At 39.5% G+C, this 21,013-nt stretch overlaps 1 protein-coding gene across 2 annotated transcripts; it reads right to left on the reverse strand.

The window, feature by feature from the left end:
• Positions 1-233: 233 nt before the first annotated feature.
• TMIGD1 (transmembrane and immunoglobulin domain containing 1) lies at positions 234-20,434 on the reverse strand. 2 transcript variants are annotated; one of them, XM_031967742.1, is made up of 7 exons: positions 20,371-20,434; positions 12,508-12,606; positions 11,328-11,606; positions 6,451-6,729; positions 1,648-1,751; positions 1,182-1,222; positions 234-354 (listed from the first exon to the last, which is right to left on the reverse strand). In XM_031967742.1, exons 2-7 carry the CDS (start codon positions 12,587-12,589, stop codon positions 351-353), a joined length of 789 nt encoding a protein of 262 aa, XP_031823602.1. In that variant the 5' UTR covers positions 12,590-12,606; positions 20,371-20,434; the 3' UTR covers positions 234-350. The 2 variants fall into 2 exon arrangements, with proteins under 2 accessions (XP_031823602.1, XP_031823604.1); XM_031967744.1 differs by lacking the exon at positions 20,371-20,434 and adding an exon at positions 19,640-19,745.
• Positions 20,435-21,013: the final 579 nt, after the last annotated feature.

The following is a 21,013-nucleotide window of genomic DNA, read 5'->3' on the forward strand; positions in this document are numbered from 1 at the left end:
AAAGGCAAATAAATTCCAGATACTAATGCAAGGTGGAGTGGGAAATGGGATGTTATGCAAGGAGAAGGATCATTACTACGTTAACCTCTGAGAAGAAGCTTTGTTCAAATTCTAAGATTTCCTCTGTTTCCATTCAATCCTCCTCCTCTTATACCTCAAATTAGCCAATTTTTATCCTATTTTCTTTTAGCCAAAAGAATTAGATTGGCATTAATTGATTAGTCCAACACCTCTTCATCAACACTGACCAAAGGAAGCATATTTTAATAAAAGCAAGGAACACACACGGGACTCCACCCCCAGGAAGGTCTTGGTATTGCGCTCTCCTTTTAGAAAGGCTGCTTGATTCTTCACCTAGAATCAGAAAGAAGCACAAAGGAAAGCCAAGAATTCCATCAATGGAGAAGGTTGCACATGGAACAGAGGGGAGGGAGCATTCTAGGTCTTCAAAGAGTGTCATATTCATCCAGTCAGACCCCAAGGACAAAGGGAATCTAGCACTGGGATGCAGCACGCTCCCAGTCCTAGCTGAAGGAGTTTGACCTGGGTGTCTTCCCTCAGGGTAGGCCCTCTCAGTCATTGACACCACATAGCAATAGGAAGGCAATTTCATAAGCTAGAAATTGCTCTAAAAGAAGTGAAGTCCTAAGGCTGAAGGTGGTGTTTAGGTCTGGGCAGCCTGCCAATCCAACTTGTCCTTGCTTGTCTTACCTCACTTCTGTTCAGTAGAAACACTTTCAGATTCCCTTCCTCCCTCCTCCTACTCCCTCAGATAGAAGGAATATTCAAGGAAAACCATCCTCTTGGATTATCAGCAGTTATAATTGTGGGGAAATGATGAGGACAATCTGTCCAAAGGAAGTCATTCAGAAGAGGCTGGATTACCTACCCCAGCCTAGAATCATTCACCTAAAGGTCACCAGCCTCTTCCAACCACCAGTGGGGTAGAAGGCAAAGAGAACAATAGGGGAAGTGAACCTTGGGATGGAGATAACATGACCAAGGAAAGCAGGAAGGGCAAGGAGAGCACTCTGAATGCAGGGAAAGCAAGCTGCCAGAGAGAGATGGGTCTTTCCACTGGGATCCTGAGGCAAAGCGCCATTGTCCCGCCTTAGAGCTCTGGTTACCAACTATCTTAAGTAGATATGCCTATGGAAAAGCATTGATCTCCAAATACTTACATAGCTATACCACTTTGAGGTGTCTGGCTCTTCCTGCAAAGCTAAAAGCAAACAACAGAAATGATGTTGCATGTCAGGGGGAGAAGTAATTTTAATTTCAGCAATCTGATTTGAATTTTAATGAGATGAAACTAGAAGCTAGAGCTTCACAGAGCTAGAGCTGCAAGGAGCCTCAAAGGCTATCTGGTACAAGCCCCTCATTTTATAGATGAGGAAACTGAAGCCAAGATAGATGAAGTGATTTCCTTACAGTCCCACAGATAACTAAGTGGAAGAACTAGGTTTTGAACTTAGAGGTCCTATAACTCCAAGCTCAGTGTGTTCCTCCCCTTCCCCAACTGCTTCCCTCCCTTTGGGAAGGAAACAGAACAGAAACTTGCCCCAGCTCTGTAGAATTAGTTCTTTGACTTCCCTTGGATTATTTTGACACCTTTCCTCCCTTTCCCATCCTAGAATTCCCAGGTACCTTCATTATCTTGTTTCTTCTTGCAATTAGTCCAAACAGTATAGTTAAGATGACCACCACAGAAGCAGCAATAATGGGTTCAATGGGAATAGTGATTTCTTTATCTATGAAAAATTCAGATATAGATCACAAAAAGGAATGAAAAGTGAGATCATGGAATATCTATATTCATATAGTCATGCACAAGCACACACACACACACACACTTCATTGCTTTATTACTTGAAGGACACATGAGGTATTTGTGGGCATTGCTACCACTAGAACACATTGGACTCTTCTGTGGTTCAGTAGCCTGACTTGAGGAATTTTTGTATCAGTTAGAATTAGTATCCTGGATCCAGCCTAGTGATAAATCTTCCCAAATTTAGGCTGGTTTTCAAAGGACAGACTCACTATCTCTTTCCAGGTCAGTTGCTTCAGTTCTCTTCACCCTGGCAAGATCTAGCAGAATTTAAGCTCTTCTTCTATAGGAACTGAGGGTCCCTTCCCTACTTTGACCATAGGATCCTAGATTGGCTCCTCTATTAAAATGAGGATACTTTTAGGGTAGGGACTGTCTTTTGCTTCCTTTTGTATCCCTTTTGCACATAGAAGGCACTTAGGCAGATAGGAACATGACATGATGGATACGTGGTGAACCAGAAAGACCTGGGTTCAGGTCCCATCTCTGCTCAGTTATTAGCTGGGTGACTGGGAAAGTCATTTAACTTCTCTGAGCCTTAAACATCTGCATAATCAACCAGTCAACAAGCATTTATTAAGCATCAGCTATGTGCCATGCATTCTGCTGGGTAATAAGGATACAAGAACAAAAATGAAACAGCTCTTACCTTCAAGAAGCTTACAGTCTATTGAGAGAGTTTTTTTTAATACAAATAAACATGATAGGTAAAATAACAGTGATTTATTTGGTTCAACTGTGATAGACAGCTCTTCTCAGCAATTCAGTGATCCAAGACAATTTCTATAGACTTGGGATAGAAAATGCTATCCACAATGGGGAGTCCCTGGAACTTCTTGAACAAGAAGTCCTGTGCCTTGAAAATATTCATGTAGCAATTGTGTAAAGGATGGATGGGAGAGGGAAGAGACTGGATGTAGGAATACCAATTAGAACAGTCCTGGTCAAAAAGCAATGAGAATTCCAAATGAGCAGAGAGAAGGGTTCAGGTGAGAAAGTTTCTCAGCAGGTGAAATTGATAAGTCTTGACAGTTAATTGGATATGAGAGGTATGATAGAGTAAAAAATTAAGTATAGCTCCTATGTTGAAATCAGGGAAGTCTGAAAGAAATTAGGCAGTTATAGTTTAAGGTAGAAGATAATGCGTTCTGTTTGGGACATATGTTTGAGATATCTATGGGATATAAGAATGGAGATGTTCAGTAGGCAGATGGAGTTGCCAGACCAGTGCTCAGAAGAAAGATGTCGGCTGAATAGGTAAAGTTGGAAGTCATTTGCAGAGAGACATTGGTCAAATTCTGGAGAGCTTAGATAAGTTCACTTGGAGACAATCAGAGAAAGGAACAAAAAGAGATCTGGAGGTAAACACACAAGTAGGAGAGAAAGGACATAAATGATTCTATAAAGGAGACAAAGTAGAATTGGTTGGTCAAGTAAGAAGAGAACCGCACTAAATCTGAGTCACAAAAATCCGAGAGGAAAAAGGATCTAGAAGAGAATGGTCTTCCGTGGAGCATGGCATTAAGGACTAGGAAACTGAGCCACAAATAAATAGATGATGACCTTTGACAGTCAAGTGGTAGGGAACCAAACCAGAGGATGAGGCATTCAGATTATAAATTATAGACCCATGCAATCAGCATGGGTGGCAACAGAAATCACAGGTCTTTGAAATATGGTGGTGTATGTAGATCACAGTAAGAAACTGGAGAACATGCAGATATTGCTTATTCACACTCTTTCCCAACCATTTTCCATTAGGAGGTAATATAATACAGCAGAAAGACCACTGGCTCTGGAGTTCAAATCCTGCCTCTGACAGTTACTTGCCTTCATAACCTGAGAGAAATGTTCTCTAGTCCTCAGATAGGACTAGATTAACTCACTCAACAAGTACTTAGGCTAGTATCATACAGCACAAAAATCTAATACTTTTTATTTTTAATGAGTTTTTGTTCTTCTCCAGTTACCTCTGAGGACTCTCTACTAGATCTATGATCCTGTGATTAGATAGCCTTGGAGATCCCTTCCAGTCCTACATTCACTCCCCTCTACCCACTATGGATAATTTTCAGGAGCAAATCAATCTAAATGCTTTCGCTGCGTCTTTTCTGAAATGATATTTCCTAGGAAATTTGTTCATTGGAACAACTGAGTTGTTACCTCCCTTAGTGACCCTGGGTCTTTACCTATCCAATTTGGGAGGAGGCAGAATTCCTTTACTTTGTTGGTAGGTGGATGATTTCCTCTGCAGTCTATCCTGGAAGAGATAATTTGGGAGTATGAAGAAAGAAAAGTAGGTCCTTCTGGAAAATTGACCAGTCCAGAAAACTGAAAACCATCTGGGATTTTTAACTACTCCCTTCAGTTCTGGTTATTCTAGGTACTGGACATTTGGATTTCAAGTCTCTACTAAGAATCTCTGCTGGACGAGGCATATAAAGTCTTCTTTCCATGAGTGAGATCCCATTGCTTCATGGTACCTGATTTTAAACTCACATTAATGCACCAGCTTACATAAAACTAGGGTTTTGTGCAATTTTTTTCCCACCTTCTTCCTGATTCTTAGAAAATCATTTCCAAATATTTGGGCAAGAGTCTATGCTCAAGATAAGATGCCCAGTGTCCTTTTCAATCAATCAGTCTAGCTTTTTAATTAACCACCTAAATCTGGGTGTTATAGTGGATAAAGAGCAATTGAAAGATCGCTACAGAGGACTTGATATTCTAGCCCAACATTAGCAAGAGGTTATACAATGACAGTTTATAAGGAAGGCAAGGAGAGGGAGGAAGATTAGTTGCTGGGATATACAGAAAGAAAAAAAAACTAACAGGTTTGTAATATCTCCACCCAGAACAGGATCCTACACATCTGAAAGCTGGCCTGGCAACCTGCCTGACACATCAGCCTCAGATTTCTTTCATGACACGAAGCATCGCCTACGCCATTGCTTTTTAACCATAATAAATTATGTCGATGTCTAATTTTCCCACCTCTGAGTATGGGTTCAGTTTATAATTGCTAGGATATTACATCCTGAGGCCTTTGTAAACCTACAAAATATGGGTGAACATGGTAGTTGGAAATCTTATTGTGGCATTTCCTACTCCATTTCAACCCCAAGGTTATCTGGTTGTTTCTTTGTGGCTTGGATTTGGAAGGTTGTATCTGACAGAAGCAAACCACTCTCTTTCCCAATGAAACAACTTAGGAAGTAGATCACAACTGAGGTAGGGTATCAGTTGGCCTCTGCTCCCCATTTTGCACTTGGTCAAAGTCATGTAGTCATCCAAGACCTATGACTGAGCCAGTGACTTTCCATGCATGCTACTGATTTTGGAGGATTGACAAAAGTGCCTGAAGTGAGCGGGCACTGGAAAGATATCTGTGTATTCCATGCATGGAGTTAATGATATATCTGCTTTTGTGAGAGATTAGGCCTGTGTGACTGCATGTTCACTAGTCCCAGACCAGGAAAAGTGTGCATTATCATTTTCAGTTTTGGCTCCAATGGGTATCTCATCTTTCCCTTTGTTCATACAAGAAATATGAGAAAGAAAAAATATATACAGTACTACTTCAGGTGGATTCTTTACACAAGTCATAAACTAGAGCGAGCCAAGTTTTGGAGCATTTTAACTTTTCACAGTTGTCTCTTCCACCCCAGTATACTGTGATATACTGAATACCCTATGATTCAGAATCAAAGAGTGAGTAACCAAAGGTGATATTTGGAAGGGACTGGAAAGATCATCTGCTTTAATTCTTTTATATTTTTTGGTTTGCCTTTTGCTAAGATCTTGGATTCCAAACTAGATAGGACTTCAGAGGTCAGCCAGTCCAATGCCTTCATGTCATAGAGGATCAAAATTGAATCTCAGAGAAGTGGAATATTTTACCAAGGTTACACAGGGAGTGATGAGAGTCAAGGTCCTTTTATTACAAATCTAGTCATCTTTTTCCTGCATCATGATTCCCTCCCTTTACTTCCTGTTCCTCCCTTTGCTCATGTTTCAGTGACCTTGGACCTGAAAATTCCAGTGGCTACATCATTTCATTGTCCAGAGTAATTCAGGAATATCCTCTTTAACCTTTCAGGCACATATTTATCCTTCTGCACTTATTTGACTTGGAGGAGAGCCTTTGGTGAAAACAGAGCTAGAAAGAAAGACTTAATTTTCTTAAGAAAAATCATCAGGATCTTTAGTGCCAGACACACTTGGCTGGGTCTATCTTTTAGTTCATGGGAGTCAGAGTTAAATTAGGATAGTATCTTGGCACTAACTAGTTTAATCACCTCATTTAAGGTGAAGAAACTGAGGCCCAAGTGATTTACTCAAGATCACATAGGTTCATAGGATTTAGAGGTATTAGGAACCTCCCTCTAATCCAACATCCTCCTTTTGTGGATCCAATGACAGAGGCCCAAAAGAAGTAAAATAATTTGCCCATCACTTAAGTGTCAGAAGCAGAATTTGAACTCAGTTCTTCTGATTTCATGGCATGTATTCTTTAATTTTCATCATCGTTAGCTAATGCTAATGGTTAACATAGCTAGGGCACCATTCTAGCTTCTCCTTAGGAAGCCTCTCATCACTTTCTTTATTATATTAGTTACCTTCAACGATCACGTGGAAATTAATGATCCTCAACTCATTGGACGTCTTTGCGTGGCAACTGTATGTCCCATTATCAGATTTCAGAGTCTTGGAGATAGACAGTTGGAACAGCTCACTTGTTTGATATATTTGGTGATGATTCTTCTCCAAATTCAGGACACTGTTGTATCTGTACCACATCATTTGAGCCGGGGGATTGGACTTCACATTACAGTCTAATTTTATGTTGTTTCCTTCCTTGACTGTTTGGAGGTCTTTCCCACTCAGAATAGGCTCATCTGCACAGTACAATAAATTGGATTTAATTAGTGGATTAGCAAGCTCTTGCTTAAAACTCCTAATAGTACATTGCTGATACTGCAAAGTTAGCCTTATTTTGAGGATCTGAGGATCTCGTCCACAAAGAAGTGGAAGAGATCTCAGAGCCCATTCAGAACAACCCTTATATGAATCAGAATTTCTTCTGCATTCAACATAACCAACAAGAAGCCATTTAGTTTTTGTTTCAAGGGGAAGCTCACTATCTTACATTTGATTTCTCAGTATCTGTAATTATTTGAATGTTTCCTTGGAAACAAATTTAAGTTTGCCTCATTTCACAATGGAAAGAGTGCTGGATTTGAAGCCAGAACAAGAACATAGGATCATAAGGTAGCCCCTATTGCAAACTTCTAGAGATGCGTGAGATGGATCCAAATTCTACTGTTCCCTGGGGAACATTTATCCTTGGAAGCTTGCAGGAGGGGCTACTACCTCTGGTATCTAGAGCAGGAAGGGGCCCCTCAGAGGCCACTAATCCCTGTCTTAGATATCAGGCCTCCTTGATAAGCCTAAGATTTTTTATTGACTTTTATTGACACTTTATTGACTGCTACATCCCATTTTGGACTCATATTAATCTTGTAGTCTTTAATTAAACAACAAATCAGATCTTTTTCAGATAAGCTCTTGTCCTGCCATACTTCTCCCATCTTGTATTTGTGAAGCTAATGTTTTTTTCCAACCCAAATATGTCTTTATGTTATCAATATTAAATTCCATTCTTGCTACTCTGATCAATTAATTCAACTCCAAAAGCCTCTCAGAAAACAGACCCTGGGAAATGCAAAGACAAAAAAAAAGAAACAAAAATTGTCTAAAAGGAGCTTTTATGCTACTGGAACTAATTTATTCTACTGTGATCAAATCATCTCTCTCCTTGGGTCTCAGTTTCCTAATCTGTAAAATGAGGGGATTGAACTAAATTATCTCTAAAATCTCTTACAGCTTTAAATCTATTGTTCTTGAATCTTTTACATTATAGCTCATCCCATTTTTGTGAATAACTGAAACAAACATATTATCTTTAAGCTTTATGTTATGTCTATTTTTTGTCCCAATAGGGCAGAATCAGAGGAATTGGGTTCAAATCCTTCCTCTGATTATTTCTAATTATAAGACCGTGGATAAGCCATTTGGCTTCCCATGAACAAGATGTGCAGGAGGGATCTTTCCTGCTCTACAGCTGGGTTCCAGTATGCAAGGGCTTCAACAAGCAGAAGAACTGGCTGGCTTGAATCTCCCTTTATTTCTACACCTTATTCTCCAGATGATAGAGGAGCAAGCTGGCAACAAAGGAGGGGAGCAGGTTTGAAAAGGAAAAGCCACAAAACTCACACAGTGAATGATTCCCCAGGAATAAGGGAGGACAGGCTGTGTTATGAATAGCTCCTTTGAAATTTTGGCTTTTCAGAGATCTTCTGAATGTGTTTCAATTATGCCCAGCCTAACAGAAATGGCATGAAGATATTTTTTGGATGTGTGGGATGTTGCTGGGAAAAAGCAGATAATTTCCAAATACCCTGTTTTGTGTTCTAAAAGTTTATCGTGGAATGTCTTGCTAGATAAGCTTTATCTCTTTTTTTCCCCCTTTCTTTCAAAGGCCCTACCAAATAAACTTAGTCTCTTTCTTCCTTCTTCCCCTTTCCCTCTCCTCTCCTCTTCTTCTCCTTTCTCTTTTCTCTTCCCCTTCTCCTTTTTTCTTCTTCCCTTCTATCTTCCTCTTCCCCTCTCCTCTTTCCCTTCCCTTTTTCCTTTCTCTTCTCCTTCCCTTCTCCTTTTCCTTATTCCTTTCCTTCCCTTTCCAGTTCTAGATCTGCAACCCGAATTAATTCATCAGAGCCATTCTAACTAGCTGAAGCTAAGTCCTAATAGAGGGAAGAAGAGAGAAGGAAATCCAAAGAATGGGGCTCTACCAGAGAGGAAATCAAGATTGGATGGATAGCATTCTAGCTAGCCAGGGGGCAAGGATGGGTATACTCCATACATGAGAAGGGAGCTTTCAGTAAAGGGCAAGAAAAGAATAAAGCCACAAGAGGAATCAAAAAGCGAATGTGGTCTAATTTAGGCATAGCACAATTGATTTTTCAATCGTGACCTCATGTGGGGTTTTCTTGGCAGAGATATTGGAGTGATTTGCCATTTCCCTCTTCAGCTTATTTTATAGATGAGGAAACTGAGGCACACAGGGTGAAGTGACTTGCCCAGAGTCATACAGCTAGTAAGTGTCTGAGGTCGGATTTGAATTTCGAAAGAAGAGAATTCCTAGTTTTAAAGCCAAAGCTCTCTCAACTGCACCACCTCCCTGCCTAAACACGGCTGATTATCATGTCCTGTACCTCTCTTAAGCAATCTCAAACCACACTGATAGAGTCCAAGACCAGCTTTGGGGTCTACTATATCCTACTTTTGATTTATATTGAGTTTGCAGTCCGTCACCACTAATTCCTCAGCTCTCTTTCAGATGAGCTGCTCCTAGGCAGCCCTCCCTCATCTTATACTTGTGATAATACTGCTTTTGTTGGGCCTATTCAGAAAATAGATGTTACTGGGGAAAAATATATCTCAGCTCTACTATTTGATACCTGTGTGATCTTGAGCAAATCACTTTTTTGCTCTGTGACTTTCTACTGGTTCTCATTAAATTTCATCTTGTTGGGTTTTTCTCCTGAGACTCTCATCTGACTAGATCTTTTGGAATTCTGCCTCAAGCATCCAGTGTATTACCTGATCTTTCCAGCTTCAGGTCACCTGAAAATTTGGTAAGTCCACCATCTGTGGCTTCTTCCAAACATACAGTTATAGATTTAGAGCTCAGAAGCATCTTAAAGGGGCATCTAGCCCAATACTTTAAAAATTTTTATTTAATTATTTTTAATTTTAATTTTTTTTAACAGAGGACACTGAAGTCTAGAGTGGTTAAATGTCAAGCTCAAATATATAGAGTCAGAGTTAGAATAGAACTAAGTCCTCTGAGTCTGTATGGAGGCTAGGTAGCTCCATAGTGAATAGAGTGCCAGACCTGGAGTCAAAAAGACTCACCTTCCCAAATTCAAATCTAACCACGGATAATTAATAATATCTAGGCAAGTCAGTTAACCCTGTTTGCCTCAATTTAACTGTGTTTGCCTCAGTTTCCTCATCTGTAAAATGAGCTGGAGAGGGAAATGGCAAATCACTCCAGTATTTCTGCCAAGAAAACCCCAAATGGTTCATGGTAGAACCTTATGAAGAATTGAACATGACTGAAAATGACCAAATGACAGCCTCGGATTCCATATTCAACATTCTTTCCACTACAGTGCCTTTTCACATGCCATTGGTAAAAAAAAGTTATATGGCACAGAGTTAAGCAGAGACCATGGCATAGGCACTCCAGTGGAGACCTCCTTCCAACCTGCCATTGGAGCATTAATGGCTACTCCTCAGATTTGGCCAATTTTTAATAGTCATGATATTATAAATAGATATCATAACACTGTTGTTGTTGAGTCATTTTAGTTATGTTTGACTTCCATTAGAATATTATTTTATTATAAATAAATAAAGCACTCAGTGCTATGCCTAGTATATAAGCTCTCTATAAAAATTTGTCATTATCATTATTATTATTAATTCACTTAATTCCATCATCAGGGTCTAAATCCTCAATTGGTAAGCTACAATCTTGGGCCAAATTTGGATCACTACCTGTTTTCATACATCCCATAAGTTCCTGGGTCTCGAAAACGGCGCACTTTTCAAATATGCAGCCAGCAGGCTTAATTATGCAATTAGAGAAGAAAGTGAGATTGTTTTCTTTCTTTCTTTTCCAGTTCTGTATAAACTTAGGTGGAAATGGAGCAAAGCCCTTCCGATTCCAAACCATGATGGGACAAGGATGCTCAAAATTCTGCTTCTCAGTTAAGCTCTGAACCTTTTATCTGACACACAAGGGCAGTTTTCCTTTTTGTCCTGGACAGTTGTGACAGCTTCGGGTTCCTTCTGTCAGCCAAAGTGACTCCTAAAGTGCAGGCTCATCACAACTCCCTCTTGACTCTAGGACTGAATATAAACCTCTCTCTTGGGCATTTAAAATCTGGTAACAACCTGGCTCTCTTCCACTTTCCCACTCATGAATCATTCCCCTATACAAACTTTGCTATTCAGTGTTGTGCACACACAACACTCCATCTCCCCCTATGTCTGTGCCTCCCATTCCTGTAATGTACTCTTTTCTCAGCTCTGCCTCTTGGAATCAGTGGCTTCCTTCACAATTCAGATTAAGTGCCACCTCATACAGAAAGCCTTCCATGATTTCACTCTCCCTGGGCTGCTAGTGCCCTCCTTACAAAACTAGTTTACGTCCATTTGGTATGCATACATTGTGTTTCTATTTCAAATATATGTATTGTCATCTCTCCATTCCATAGAGAGTAAGTTCTCAGAGGGCAGGAACTATATCTCTTTTGTCTTTGTATTACCAGTATCTACACAGTGCCTGATACATAGGAGGTGCTTCATAAATGCTTCTCAACTGATTGTAATTAAGTTTAGGGTTGCTCGCCGCTCAACTCACAAGTGACATTCAAAGTCACTGAGATGCTTATGGATTGGTTCCGTTGCAACTTGCAGGTAAAGGTGACTCCATTGTCATCCTCACTGACAGGATAAATACAGATGTCACTAGAGTTGATTTTGTTTTCAGCTTTCAGATCCACCTTCCCAGTTTCCCTGTACCAGAGTAACTGTTCATCTTGGCTGTGATTCTGAACTGCACATTTTAGAGACTCTGAAGAGCCACGTTTGGTTGTTAGGACATAGTTTTCACTGTTGTTATTCACAGTTAGGATGACATCTGGAAATACAGAGAGAGAGAGAGAGAGAGAGAGAGAGAGAGAGAGAGAGAGAGAAATTATCATAAACAGGTATGGACCCGGAAGAGCTCTTAAAAGTTCTCCAATTCAGAGGAGTCAAAATAAAATAGAGAATAGAGAATGTTAATATGTGGTTTTCTAAGTCAATATGCAGTCTTCATCATTATATGTGCTTTAGTGACCCCTTTTCTATTCAAGTTTGTATACCATTGTGAATTTAGTTCAACTCCTACATTTATAAATGAGGAAACTAAGGCAGAGAAATATCAAGTAACTTGCTCAAGTGTCCAAGCTTGATTTTATCCTCTGATTTAGCAATATCATTGCTATTGGTTGATCCTACACTTATAAAAAGAATTGGCTATGAGTTCAGTTTCTTCCTCCCTTCTGAATAGGTGTAGAGCTGAATCCTTCTCAGCCTTTCCTATTTTCTTCCTGTGAGGTGATATTCACTGGTCACTGCTTTTTTGAACTCTACCCTTTTCCTCTCTTAGCCTCCCATTAATCTAGGGGTGATATAATGACCCTTAGTTTCACAGCGGTCTCTTCCCATATGATTTTGTGTAGTTTATATAAAATGAGAAGTTATAGCAATACAATTGTAATAGTTAAGAACTCTCATTTAGGGATGGTTAGAATAATACAAGTGAAAAAAACATTAATAAGGCAACCTAATTTATGATAAAGACAATAGCCAGTATTGTTCCAGAGAACAGATTCTCTCCTGTTAGTAAAAATCAGATGTTGTCCAGTGTGGTTTCTGTGGCAATTGGTATTGTTTAACTATTTTTCTTTGTGACAAAAGAGCATCCTATGGGAGATGTCATATAAAAGATAAAAAGCATCAGTAAAACTTATTTTAAAAAAAAGACTTTAACTTACCCATTAAGCCATATGGTAGAAGTAAAATCACTACAAGGAGTGACGCATAGCTCCGCATTAGGATGTTCTTCTTCCAGGCCATCTTTAGTAATGTCAGATCTGCCAAAAAAAGATTCCATATTTCATATAGAATCATGTAATACAATGGGCCTGTGTTTTTGTGTGTGGTTTTTTGTTTTTGTTTTTTTTTTTGGACAGAGCCTGTAATCCTATTGGTACAGAGAACTCTCCCTTTTACCAGGGCAGGTCAACAACAATTCTGAAATTTGTAGTCTTTTTCTTGCAAGGCAATTGGGGTTAAATAACTTGCCCAGGGTCACAGAGCTAGTAATTTTAAGTATTTGAGGTCAGATTTGAACTCCTTACTTTAAGGCTGGTGCTCTATCCACTGAAATTTGTAGTCTTAAGAAAGTTACCTGGTACAGGGAAAGATTAAGTGATTTGCCAGAATCTCAAAGCTAGTATGTTAAGATATATCTCAAAGTTTTATAGATTTACTGAAAGGTCCTTAGAAGCCATCTAGTCCAATCCTCCTACTTTATAGATGAAGAAACTGAGGTCCATAGAGGTTAAATGATGCCCCAAATCACATAGACAGGAGTAAGTGGCAGAGCCAGAATTCAAACCCAGATCTGTAATTCTAAATCTATTATGCTTTCCACCACGAGCCCTGTGTCAGAAGGACTTTGAGTCAGTTCTTCCTGACTTTGAATCCAGTGCTCTGGATGCCTTTTATTCAACTTTTAAAAATTCCAGCTGAGTTATCTAGGCCCACAGCTGTACAATCCAAACTACAAATTTAGAGAGTACTTTCTTCAGCATTAAGCAAGGGTGAATGTTGAAAACTATCTTTGCATGTATTTTGAAAAATAAATGGCTATTATTTTAAAAAATAGTAAGAAAAAATGAAATTAAATGTCTAGGAGACATTGACCTGGAGAAAATAGGAGTGAGATATAGAACAAAGATGGGGAAATAGAAATGAATACATTCTTCATTGAATAAAAGAATCAGAATATTTTTAGTTATAGAGAAATAGTGCCTTATGGTATCCTTTTTCATTCCCAAGTGGGAAACTGAGATAATAGGATTATAGATTTAGAGGAACCTTAGTCCAATCACATTATTTTATAGAGGAGAAAACTGAAGTCCAGAGATGTAGTAATCAAAAATCTGCCCTAAATATGATTCTAAATCTAGAGGTGTTAAAAAGTATTTTCCATCCTAAAGTGGCAGAGAAATAAAGGAACATAGCACCTAGTTAGCAAAAAGAATTAAGTAGGAGGCTAAGCTTATTCTTGGTCAAGTCCTGTCTTTTAACCCTTCCCTTCTCTTCCTCATTTATGTTCTTCTGATATCTCTAAGTCTCCACCCCTCTGCAAGAACAGAGGGCATGGAGAATAGCATTGGGAATTTGGGGTGAGAAGAGGGCTAAATTTTTTGGTGCTGTCCCTTCCTGGTTTATACCACTCCTGGTATAAAACTTGTTAGTTATAGCTCTGATTTGAGCAACAATCATGTTATCTCAACTCCTTTCTTAGATCATCTTTGTCGAAGGGGGTTTGTTAGAAGACTGTTTCCATGATTAGCTCCCAATCAACAACTCAGCTGTTGGTGCTTTGGAATGGAGGTGATTTCAGCGAGGCCTCTATTCCAGCTAAGATATTTTCTTTATTATCCCCATACAAGTTACTTCCCTCTCTTTGGATCCGCTGCTTCATCTGTAAGATGAGAAAGTTGGACTAGTTGAACACACAAATCTTTCAGCACTGAAATGCTATGACTGTGACAAAGCCACTTGCTCCTGTCTCCATGCCTCTTTGTGCGTGCCTTTCTCCCCATCCACCCCACCTTCCATCACCATTTATAGTTATATCTAGTGGGCAGGTGCCACATCCTTGGGATGATCCTATAGTTCACTTTTTTGCTACCTTCTAGAGCTACAAGGAGAACTCCACTCTATCTACCCTGTGCTCTTCTTGGGGCCTCTTCTTCCTCAGCCCATCCATCCCTGCATCAATTTACCTGCTATTTCCATCCTCCCACCTCCAGGAATTGCTTGAGATGACTGCTCTTGACCAAAGTGGGTTGTCATCTCCATGTCCTGACCACCTTGCTTCCCCTTCTCTCCCTTAACTATTATAGAAATAGTTCCAGGCGTCACACTTGCTAGTTATGGTTCTGCTTCTTCCCATTACCTGAAGTGTCCCATTCCTATAAAAATCAATTCGATCCTTCCTTTAAGGCCTATTCACCTTTTCCAAGCAGCCTTTTCTGATTTATACCAATCTACTCTTGGTCATTAAGCATATTATTTATAATTTTGAAATGTACATAGATTAAAATGCACATAGATGAGTGCTTTAGGTGCTATTCATTACTGTGGGTCCTCTCTCTACTAATGTAGGTTAAAACTCTTCCATGATTCATAACTGAAAAATTAATCACCCCTGCCCAGCCTACTATGTAGGAGCCCACTGATCTTGGGTAGGTGGGGCTTCCTGTGACAGATGGCCAACACAGTCTGAATGAAGCTTTTATAGCTTGGGGACTCCCAACAGATCTCACGTGCTGCTGGAAGAGCTTTTGAGAAACTGGGGTCACCTCCATACTCCAATAAGACATAATGAGATTGAAAAATATATATGTGAATGTATGCAAACCCACATACACACATATAGGGACAGGGATTGGACTGTGATTCCATTGGTGGAGGGAACTCCCGGAGAAGGAAATCCTGTCAATATAGGTCAGCATCTCTCTGATTTATAATCTCAATGAATTTCTAGTGCAGGGCGCAAGCAGTGGCTTGTCCAGGGTCATGGAGTCAGTAGGTGTCAGAGGTGGGGCTTAACAGCCAGTCTTACAGGCTTGGGGCCTAATAATCTATCCATGGGGCTGTGCTGCCTCCCATATGGAAATAGGAGAAGCAGCGTGGCCTAGTGGGTAGAAATGAGAACTGACTTCAGAGCTAGGAAGGCCTGGGTTCAAGCTGCCCCTCTGACACTTCCTGGCCATGTGGGCAAGCCACATTCCCCCTCAATGTCCCAGCCAGCTCTCTCAGCTGTAAATGCCATGTCAGGAACCCAGTTGACTTTGGTAGAAGGAATCCCTCTCAGGAAGCTTGAAATCATAGATTCAGCTTGTATATGTATACACACACACATATACATATATGTGGGTATAGATAGATATATAGAAAGACAGAGACAGAGACATCTGATACAATGAATAAAGGGTCAGATTTGGAGTCAGAAAGTCTGAGTTCAAAGTATACCTATGTCAAATACTGATTGGGTAATTCTTAGGAAGTCATTTAAACTCTCAGGACTATAAATTACAAAGGAGTCACTGATTTCTAATTCAATAGAATCACCTCATAATCTCTCTGTTTCTCTGTCTCTGTTTCTCTATCTCTGTTTCTTTGTGCTCCATTTCTCTCTCTCTCTCTCTCTCTCTCTCTCTCTCTCTCTCTCTCTCTCTCTCCCTTCCCCATTCCTCTGTCTCTGTCTTTCTCTTTTTATTTCTCTCTCTGAAGCCCCCATCTCTGTCTCTGTCTCCTTTATCTCTCTGTCTCTGACTCTTTGACTTTCTATCTTTCCCCCATCTCTCTGTCTCTCTGCATGGTTCTCTCTGCATCTCTTATTTCTCTGTCTCTATCCCCATAATTCTGTCTTTATCTCCTCTATATCTCAGGCTCTGTCTCTCTGTGTGTCTCTATTCCTCATCTCTCTGTTTCTTCTATCTCTTTGTCTCTCACATACACAAATATGCATATATTATATATATATATATTCTACATAGAGATATAGAAATAAATGTATATATGTATATACACATGAAAGAAGCATATGTGTGCATGCACAAACACATACCACAGAGAATGCATGGGCCTTGGAACCAAGAACTGGATTTAAGTCCCACCTGTGACACATTGTGTGATCCTGGGCAAGTCACTCATCATCTCAATGGTCTGTCCAATCATCTCAGACTATGAATGGCAGAGAAGATGCCTCCCTCCATAAGTAAAGAGTTTCCCTCTTACCTAATGGGAAGAGATGAGAACTGAATGTGGCCTGCCCACATGGCCAGGAAGTGTCAGAAAAGTTCAAGCTGCCCCTCTGACACACTGACTTCAGAGCTAGTCACATTACCCCTGTTTGCTCATCTGTTAAATGAGTTGGAGAAAGAAATGCCAAACCACTCTAGTATCTTTGCCAAGAAAACTCCAAATGGGGTCATGAAGAATTGGTCATGACTAAAATGATTAACAACAATAAATGTGATATATACTGATACATGCGAATATATGTATTGTATATAACTTTCTATAAAGTTTGCAAAAACTTTATATATTTTACCTCATTTATGTCTCAGCACTACAAGTATCAGCTGATTTTTCTTGCACTGCATTATATATATTGAAATATGTTTAGAACTGCGCATGTTTAACCCATATTGGATTACTTGCTGTCTTAGGGGAGGGGGAAAGTGAGGGAGGAGGGAGAAAAATTTGGAACATGAAGTTTTGCAAAGGTGAATGTTGAAAACTATCCTTATATGTACTTTGAGAAATAAAAAAACTGTTATTATTTTAAAAAATAAAATAAAATCTCAGGTCCATTAACAGCAACAACAACAAAAACATTACAGGTATCACTCTTCCAGTTTTGCAGTTCAGAAAACAGCCTCAAAGAAGTAAAATTCCTTGCTCAAGGTCACCTAGCCTGTATTTGGCCAGGTGTCCTCAACTCCAAGCCCAACATTTTTACCATTGTCTTTGGATGCTTCTCTACATAATTGTACTTGCTCATTCATTGCCTGGCAATTGGATTATACTTATTACACATGTATATGTCCACTATAATCAGTGATATCATCCATTCTTCCAGAACCCTTACTAGGACCAGGACTTCTTTACCACCAATTCTTTCTTCTAGGACCTGAGTAGTTGTATAAACTAATAATTATGGGACTCTGGGAAGCCCTCATTTTAGTCATAGTCCATAGCTCTAGAGCTAGAAGGCACCCCAGAGACTATGTAGTCCAACCCTCTCATTTTTACACATGTGCAAACTGAGGCCTAAGGAGATCTTAGTGATGTGGCTAAGGTCACCCAAGTGGTAGAAATGAGCAGAGCTTCTCAGTAGGAGGCAGCCTAGGATAGAAGATAGGTAACCCCAAAACCATTTGGTATTGGCTAAGAAAGAGATTACTTGATCAGTGGAACAGGTTAGGTTCACAAGACAGAATAGTCAACTATAGCAATTTAGTGTTTGACAAACCCAAAGATCCTAACTTTTGGGATAAGAATTCATTATTTGACAAAAACTGCTGGGATAACTGGAAATTAGTATGGCAGAAATTAGGCATGTACCCACACTTAACACCGTATACCAAGATAAGATCAAAATGGGTCCATGATTTAGACATAAAGAGCGAGATTATAAACAAATTGGAGGAACATAGGATACTTCATCTCTCAGACTTGTGGAGGAGGAAGAAATTTGTGACTAACGACGAACTAGAGACCATTATTGATCACAAAATAGGAAATTTTGATTACATCAAATTAAAAAGCTTCTATACAAACAAAACTAATGTAAACAAGATTAGAAGGGAAGCAACAAACTGGGAAAACATCTTCACAGTTAAAGGTTCTGATAAAGGCCTCATTTCCAAAATATATAGAGAGCTGACTCTAATTTATAAGAAACCAAGCCATTCTCCAATTGATAAATGGTCAAAGGATATGAACAGACAATTTTCAGATGATGAAATTGAAATCATTACCACTCATATGAAAGAGTGTTCCAAATCATTATTAATCAGAGAAATGCAAATTAAGACAACTCTGAGATACCACTACACACCTGTCAGATTGGCTAAGATGACAGGAAAAAATAATGATGATTGTTGGAGGGGATGCGGGAAAACTGGGACACTGATACATGGTTGGTGGAGCTGTGAACGAATCCAACCATTTTGGAGAGTAATCTGGAATTATGCCCAAAAAGTTATCAAACTGTGCATGCCCTTTGATCCAGCAGTGTTTCTACTGGGCTTATACCCCAAGGAGATACTAAAGAAGGGAAAGAGACCAGTATGTGCCAAAATGTTTGTGGCAGCCCTGTTTGTAGTGGCTAGAAGCTGGAAACTGAGTGGATGCCCATCAATTGGAGAATGGTTGGGTAAATTGTGGCATATGAATGTTATGGAATATTATTGTTCTGTAAGAAATGACCAGCAGGATGAATACAGAGAGGCTTGGAGAGAATTACATGAACTGATGCTAAGTGAAATGAGCAGAACCAAGAGATCATTATATACGTCAACAACGATATTGTATGAAGATGTAATCTGATGGAAGTGGATTTCTTTGACAAAGAGACCTAATTCAGTTTCAATTGATCAATGATGGACAGAAGCAGCTACACCCAAAGAAAAAACCTTGGGAAATGAATGTAAACTGTTTGCATTTTTGTTTTTCTTCCCGGGTTATTTTTACCTTCTGAATCCAATTCTCCCTGTGCAATAAGAAAACTGTTTGGATCTGCACACATACATTGTATCTAGGATATACTAGGACATATTCAACATATATAGGACTGCTTGCCATCTAGGGGAGAGGGTGAAAGGTAGGAGGGAAAAATCGGAACAGAAGTGAGTGCAAGGGATAATGTTGTAAAAAAAAATTACCTATTAAATTTAAAAAAAAAAAAATTACCCTGGCATGGATTCTGTCAATAAAAAGTTACTATAATAATAAAAAAATAATAAATAAAAATAAAATTATCCAAAAAAAAAGAAGAAGATAGGTGACCCACCCAAGATTTAAAATTGCCTGTCTTGTCCCTTGCCAACTATAGGAGACTTTGGGCAAGACTTTCATTACAGTTCTCTAAGAGTTTAAAATGAAAACAGATCTTTATTAGAGAGAGGAATTTCTACTTCTGGGAAATCTTCAATCAGATTAGAAAGTCTTGGCTCATTCCATCTTCACACTCTGAACCCCCACTGAAAGACAGCCACTCCAGGGAAGACTTCCCCACTCTTTCTCAGCCTCATACCTCATTTTCCCCTTTTATTCCCATCCTCCTTGTTCTGTATGATTCAAAGATTTGCTTCTTACCTTAGTAACCTCCAGGAAGCTACCTCCTTCGAAACCAGCTTCTCCTGTGAAATACCATGAACCTTTTCACTGTTCTGATTTATATGGGTTGCTTCTTAATATTTTTATGGTAGTGATGTGTCAAGTGAATAAGGGAAATTGGGGTCAAAGTCTGTTTCCTTTATGGATGTCCGAAAGAAGACAAGATTCCAAAGAGACATCTTCAGGGAGGTACAATTAAAGCTGGCAGGTTTTTATGTGTAACTAGGTTGGGAATGTCACCATCCTAGAGAGGCTGACCTTTGGCAAAAACATGCTGCCCATCCCACAGAACCTTCAACTCCATGGTCAAACTTTAATCAGTGGAAATCACAGGAGCATAAATTTTGAGGTAATAGGGTCTTGAAAGGTCTTCTTGTTCACTCACACATTTTACAGAAAATAAGACGTATATAAGAGACATGACGTGCAAATTCATGCATGTAGGAAGTGGCAGAGGTTGGATTTGATGATTTTATAGAGCCAGGGTAGAGTAGTAAATGGAGGGCTGGACTCAAACCAGAAAGGCTGGGTTAAAAACCACCATAGGCATTTCTGAATTGTGTGATCCTTGGTAAGGTCAACTGAAGTCTTGGTGCCTCCATTTCCTCATCTTCAAATAAGGGGATTGGACTTGGTGGTCTCTTAAGTATCATTTCAATCTAGGATCCTGTGAAACTAAAGCCCGAAACCCAACGAATAAAGGAACTTACCCACAATCACAAAGGAAGTAAGTAGCCAGGCTGGAATTTGTATTCAAACCCACTGACTTGGGCCACTGTCCCTTCCACAAAAGCTGAGCTCATCTAAAAATTCTGCTGAGCAAATCAGGCAAGATTAACTCTGCTACAGTCAAACCGTTGACGAACTCCCTGGATTTCAAGTAGTCCTAGAAAAATGTGACTTATCTCCAATGAGAAAAAACAGCAGGAAAATTCAAGCAAATTAGGTCATCTCAATCCAAAGTCAAGTGTAAAAACTGTAGCTTTAGAATTAGTTAGCCAATAAACATTTTTTAAGTACCTATTGTATACCAAGGGCTGGGGACACAAAGAAAGCCAAAAGAAGGCCTCTGATCTCTAGGATTTCCAGTCTAATAGGAGAGACAATAAGTAAGCAATTATGTACAAACCAATTATAGTGGAGATAAATTTGAAATATTCAATAGAAACCAGCACCAAGGGGGAATCAGGAAAGCCTAGGAAGGCAGGATTTTAGCTGGGATTTGATAATGGGAGGGAAAACATTAATGACATGAGGGATAGCCAGAGAGAATGCCCAAAGTCAACAGAGGAAGTGTCTGGTTGGAGGAACAGCCAGGAGACTGGGATCTCTGTACAGGGGAGTTAGGTGGAA

The sequence above is a fragment of the Sarcophilus harrisii genome, chromosome 4 (genome assembly GCF_902635505.1).
Source record: "Sarcophilus harrisii chromosome 4, mSarHar1.11, whole genome shotgun sequence".
In the NCBI taxonomy this organism is placed as follows: Eukaryota; Metazoa; Chordata; class Mammalia; order Dasyuromorphia; family Dasyuridae; genus Sarcophilus; species Sarcophilus harrisii.

What these genes read in the sequence shown, in the direction of transcription:
- TMIGD1 (XM_031967742.1), bottom strand. Translation starts at nt 12,589, where the DNA reads ATGGCCTGGAAGAAGAACATCCTAATGCGGAGCTATGCGTCACTCCTT. An exon ending in AGTGACTTTGAATGTCACTT is followed by an intron (nt 6,730 to 11,327) that starts GTGAGTTGAGCG and finishes TGTACTGTGCAG; the next exon opens with ATGAGCCTATTCTGAGTGGG. An exon ending in TTTCCACGTGATCGTTGAAG is followed by an intron (nt 1,752 to 6,450) that starts GTAACTAATATA and finishes AATTTTTCATAG; the next exon opens with ATAAAGAAATCACTATTCCC.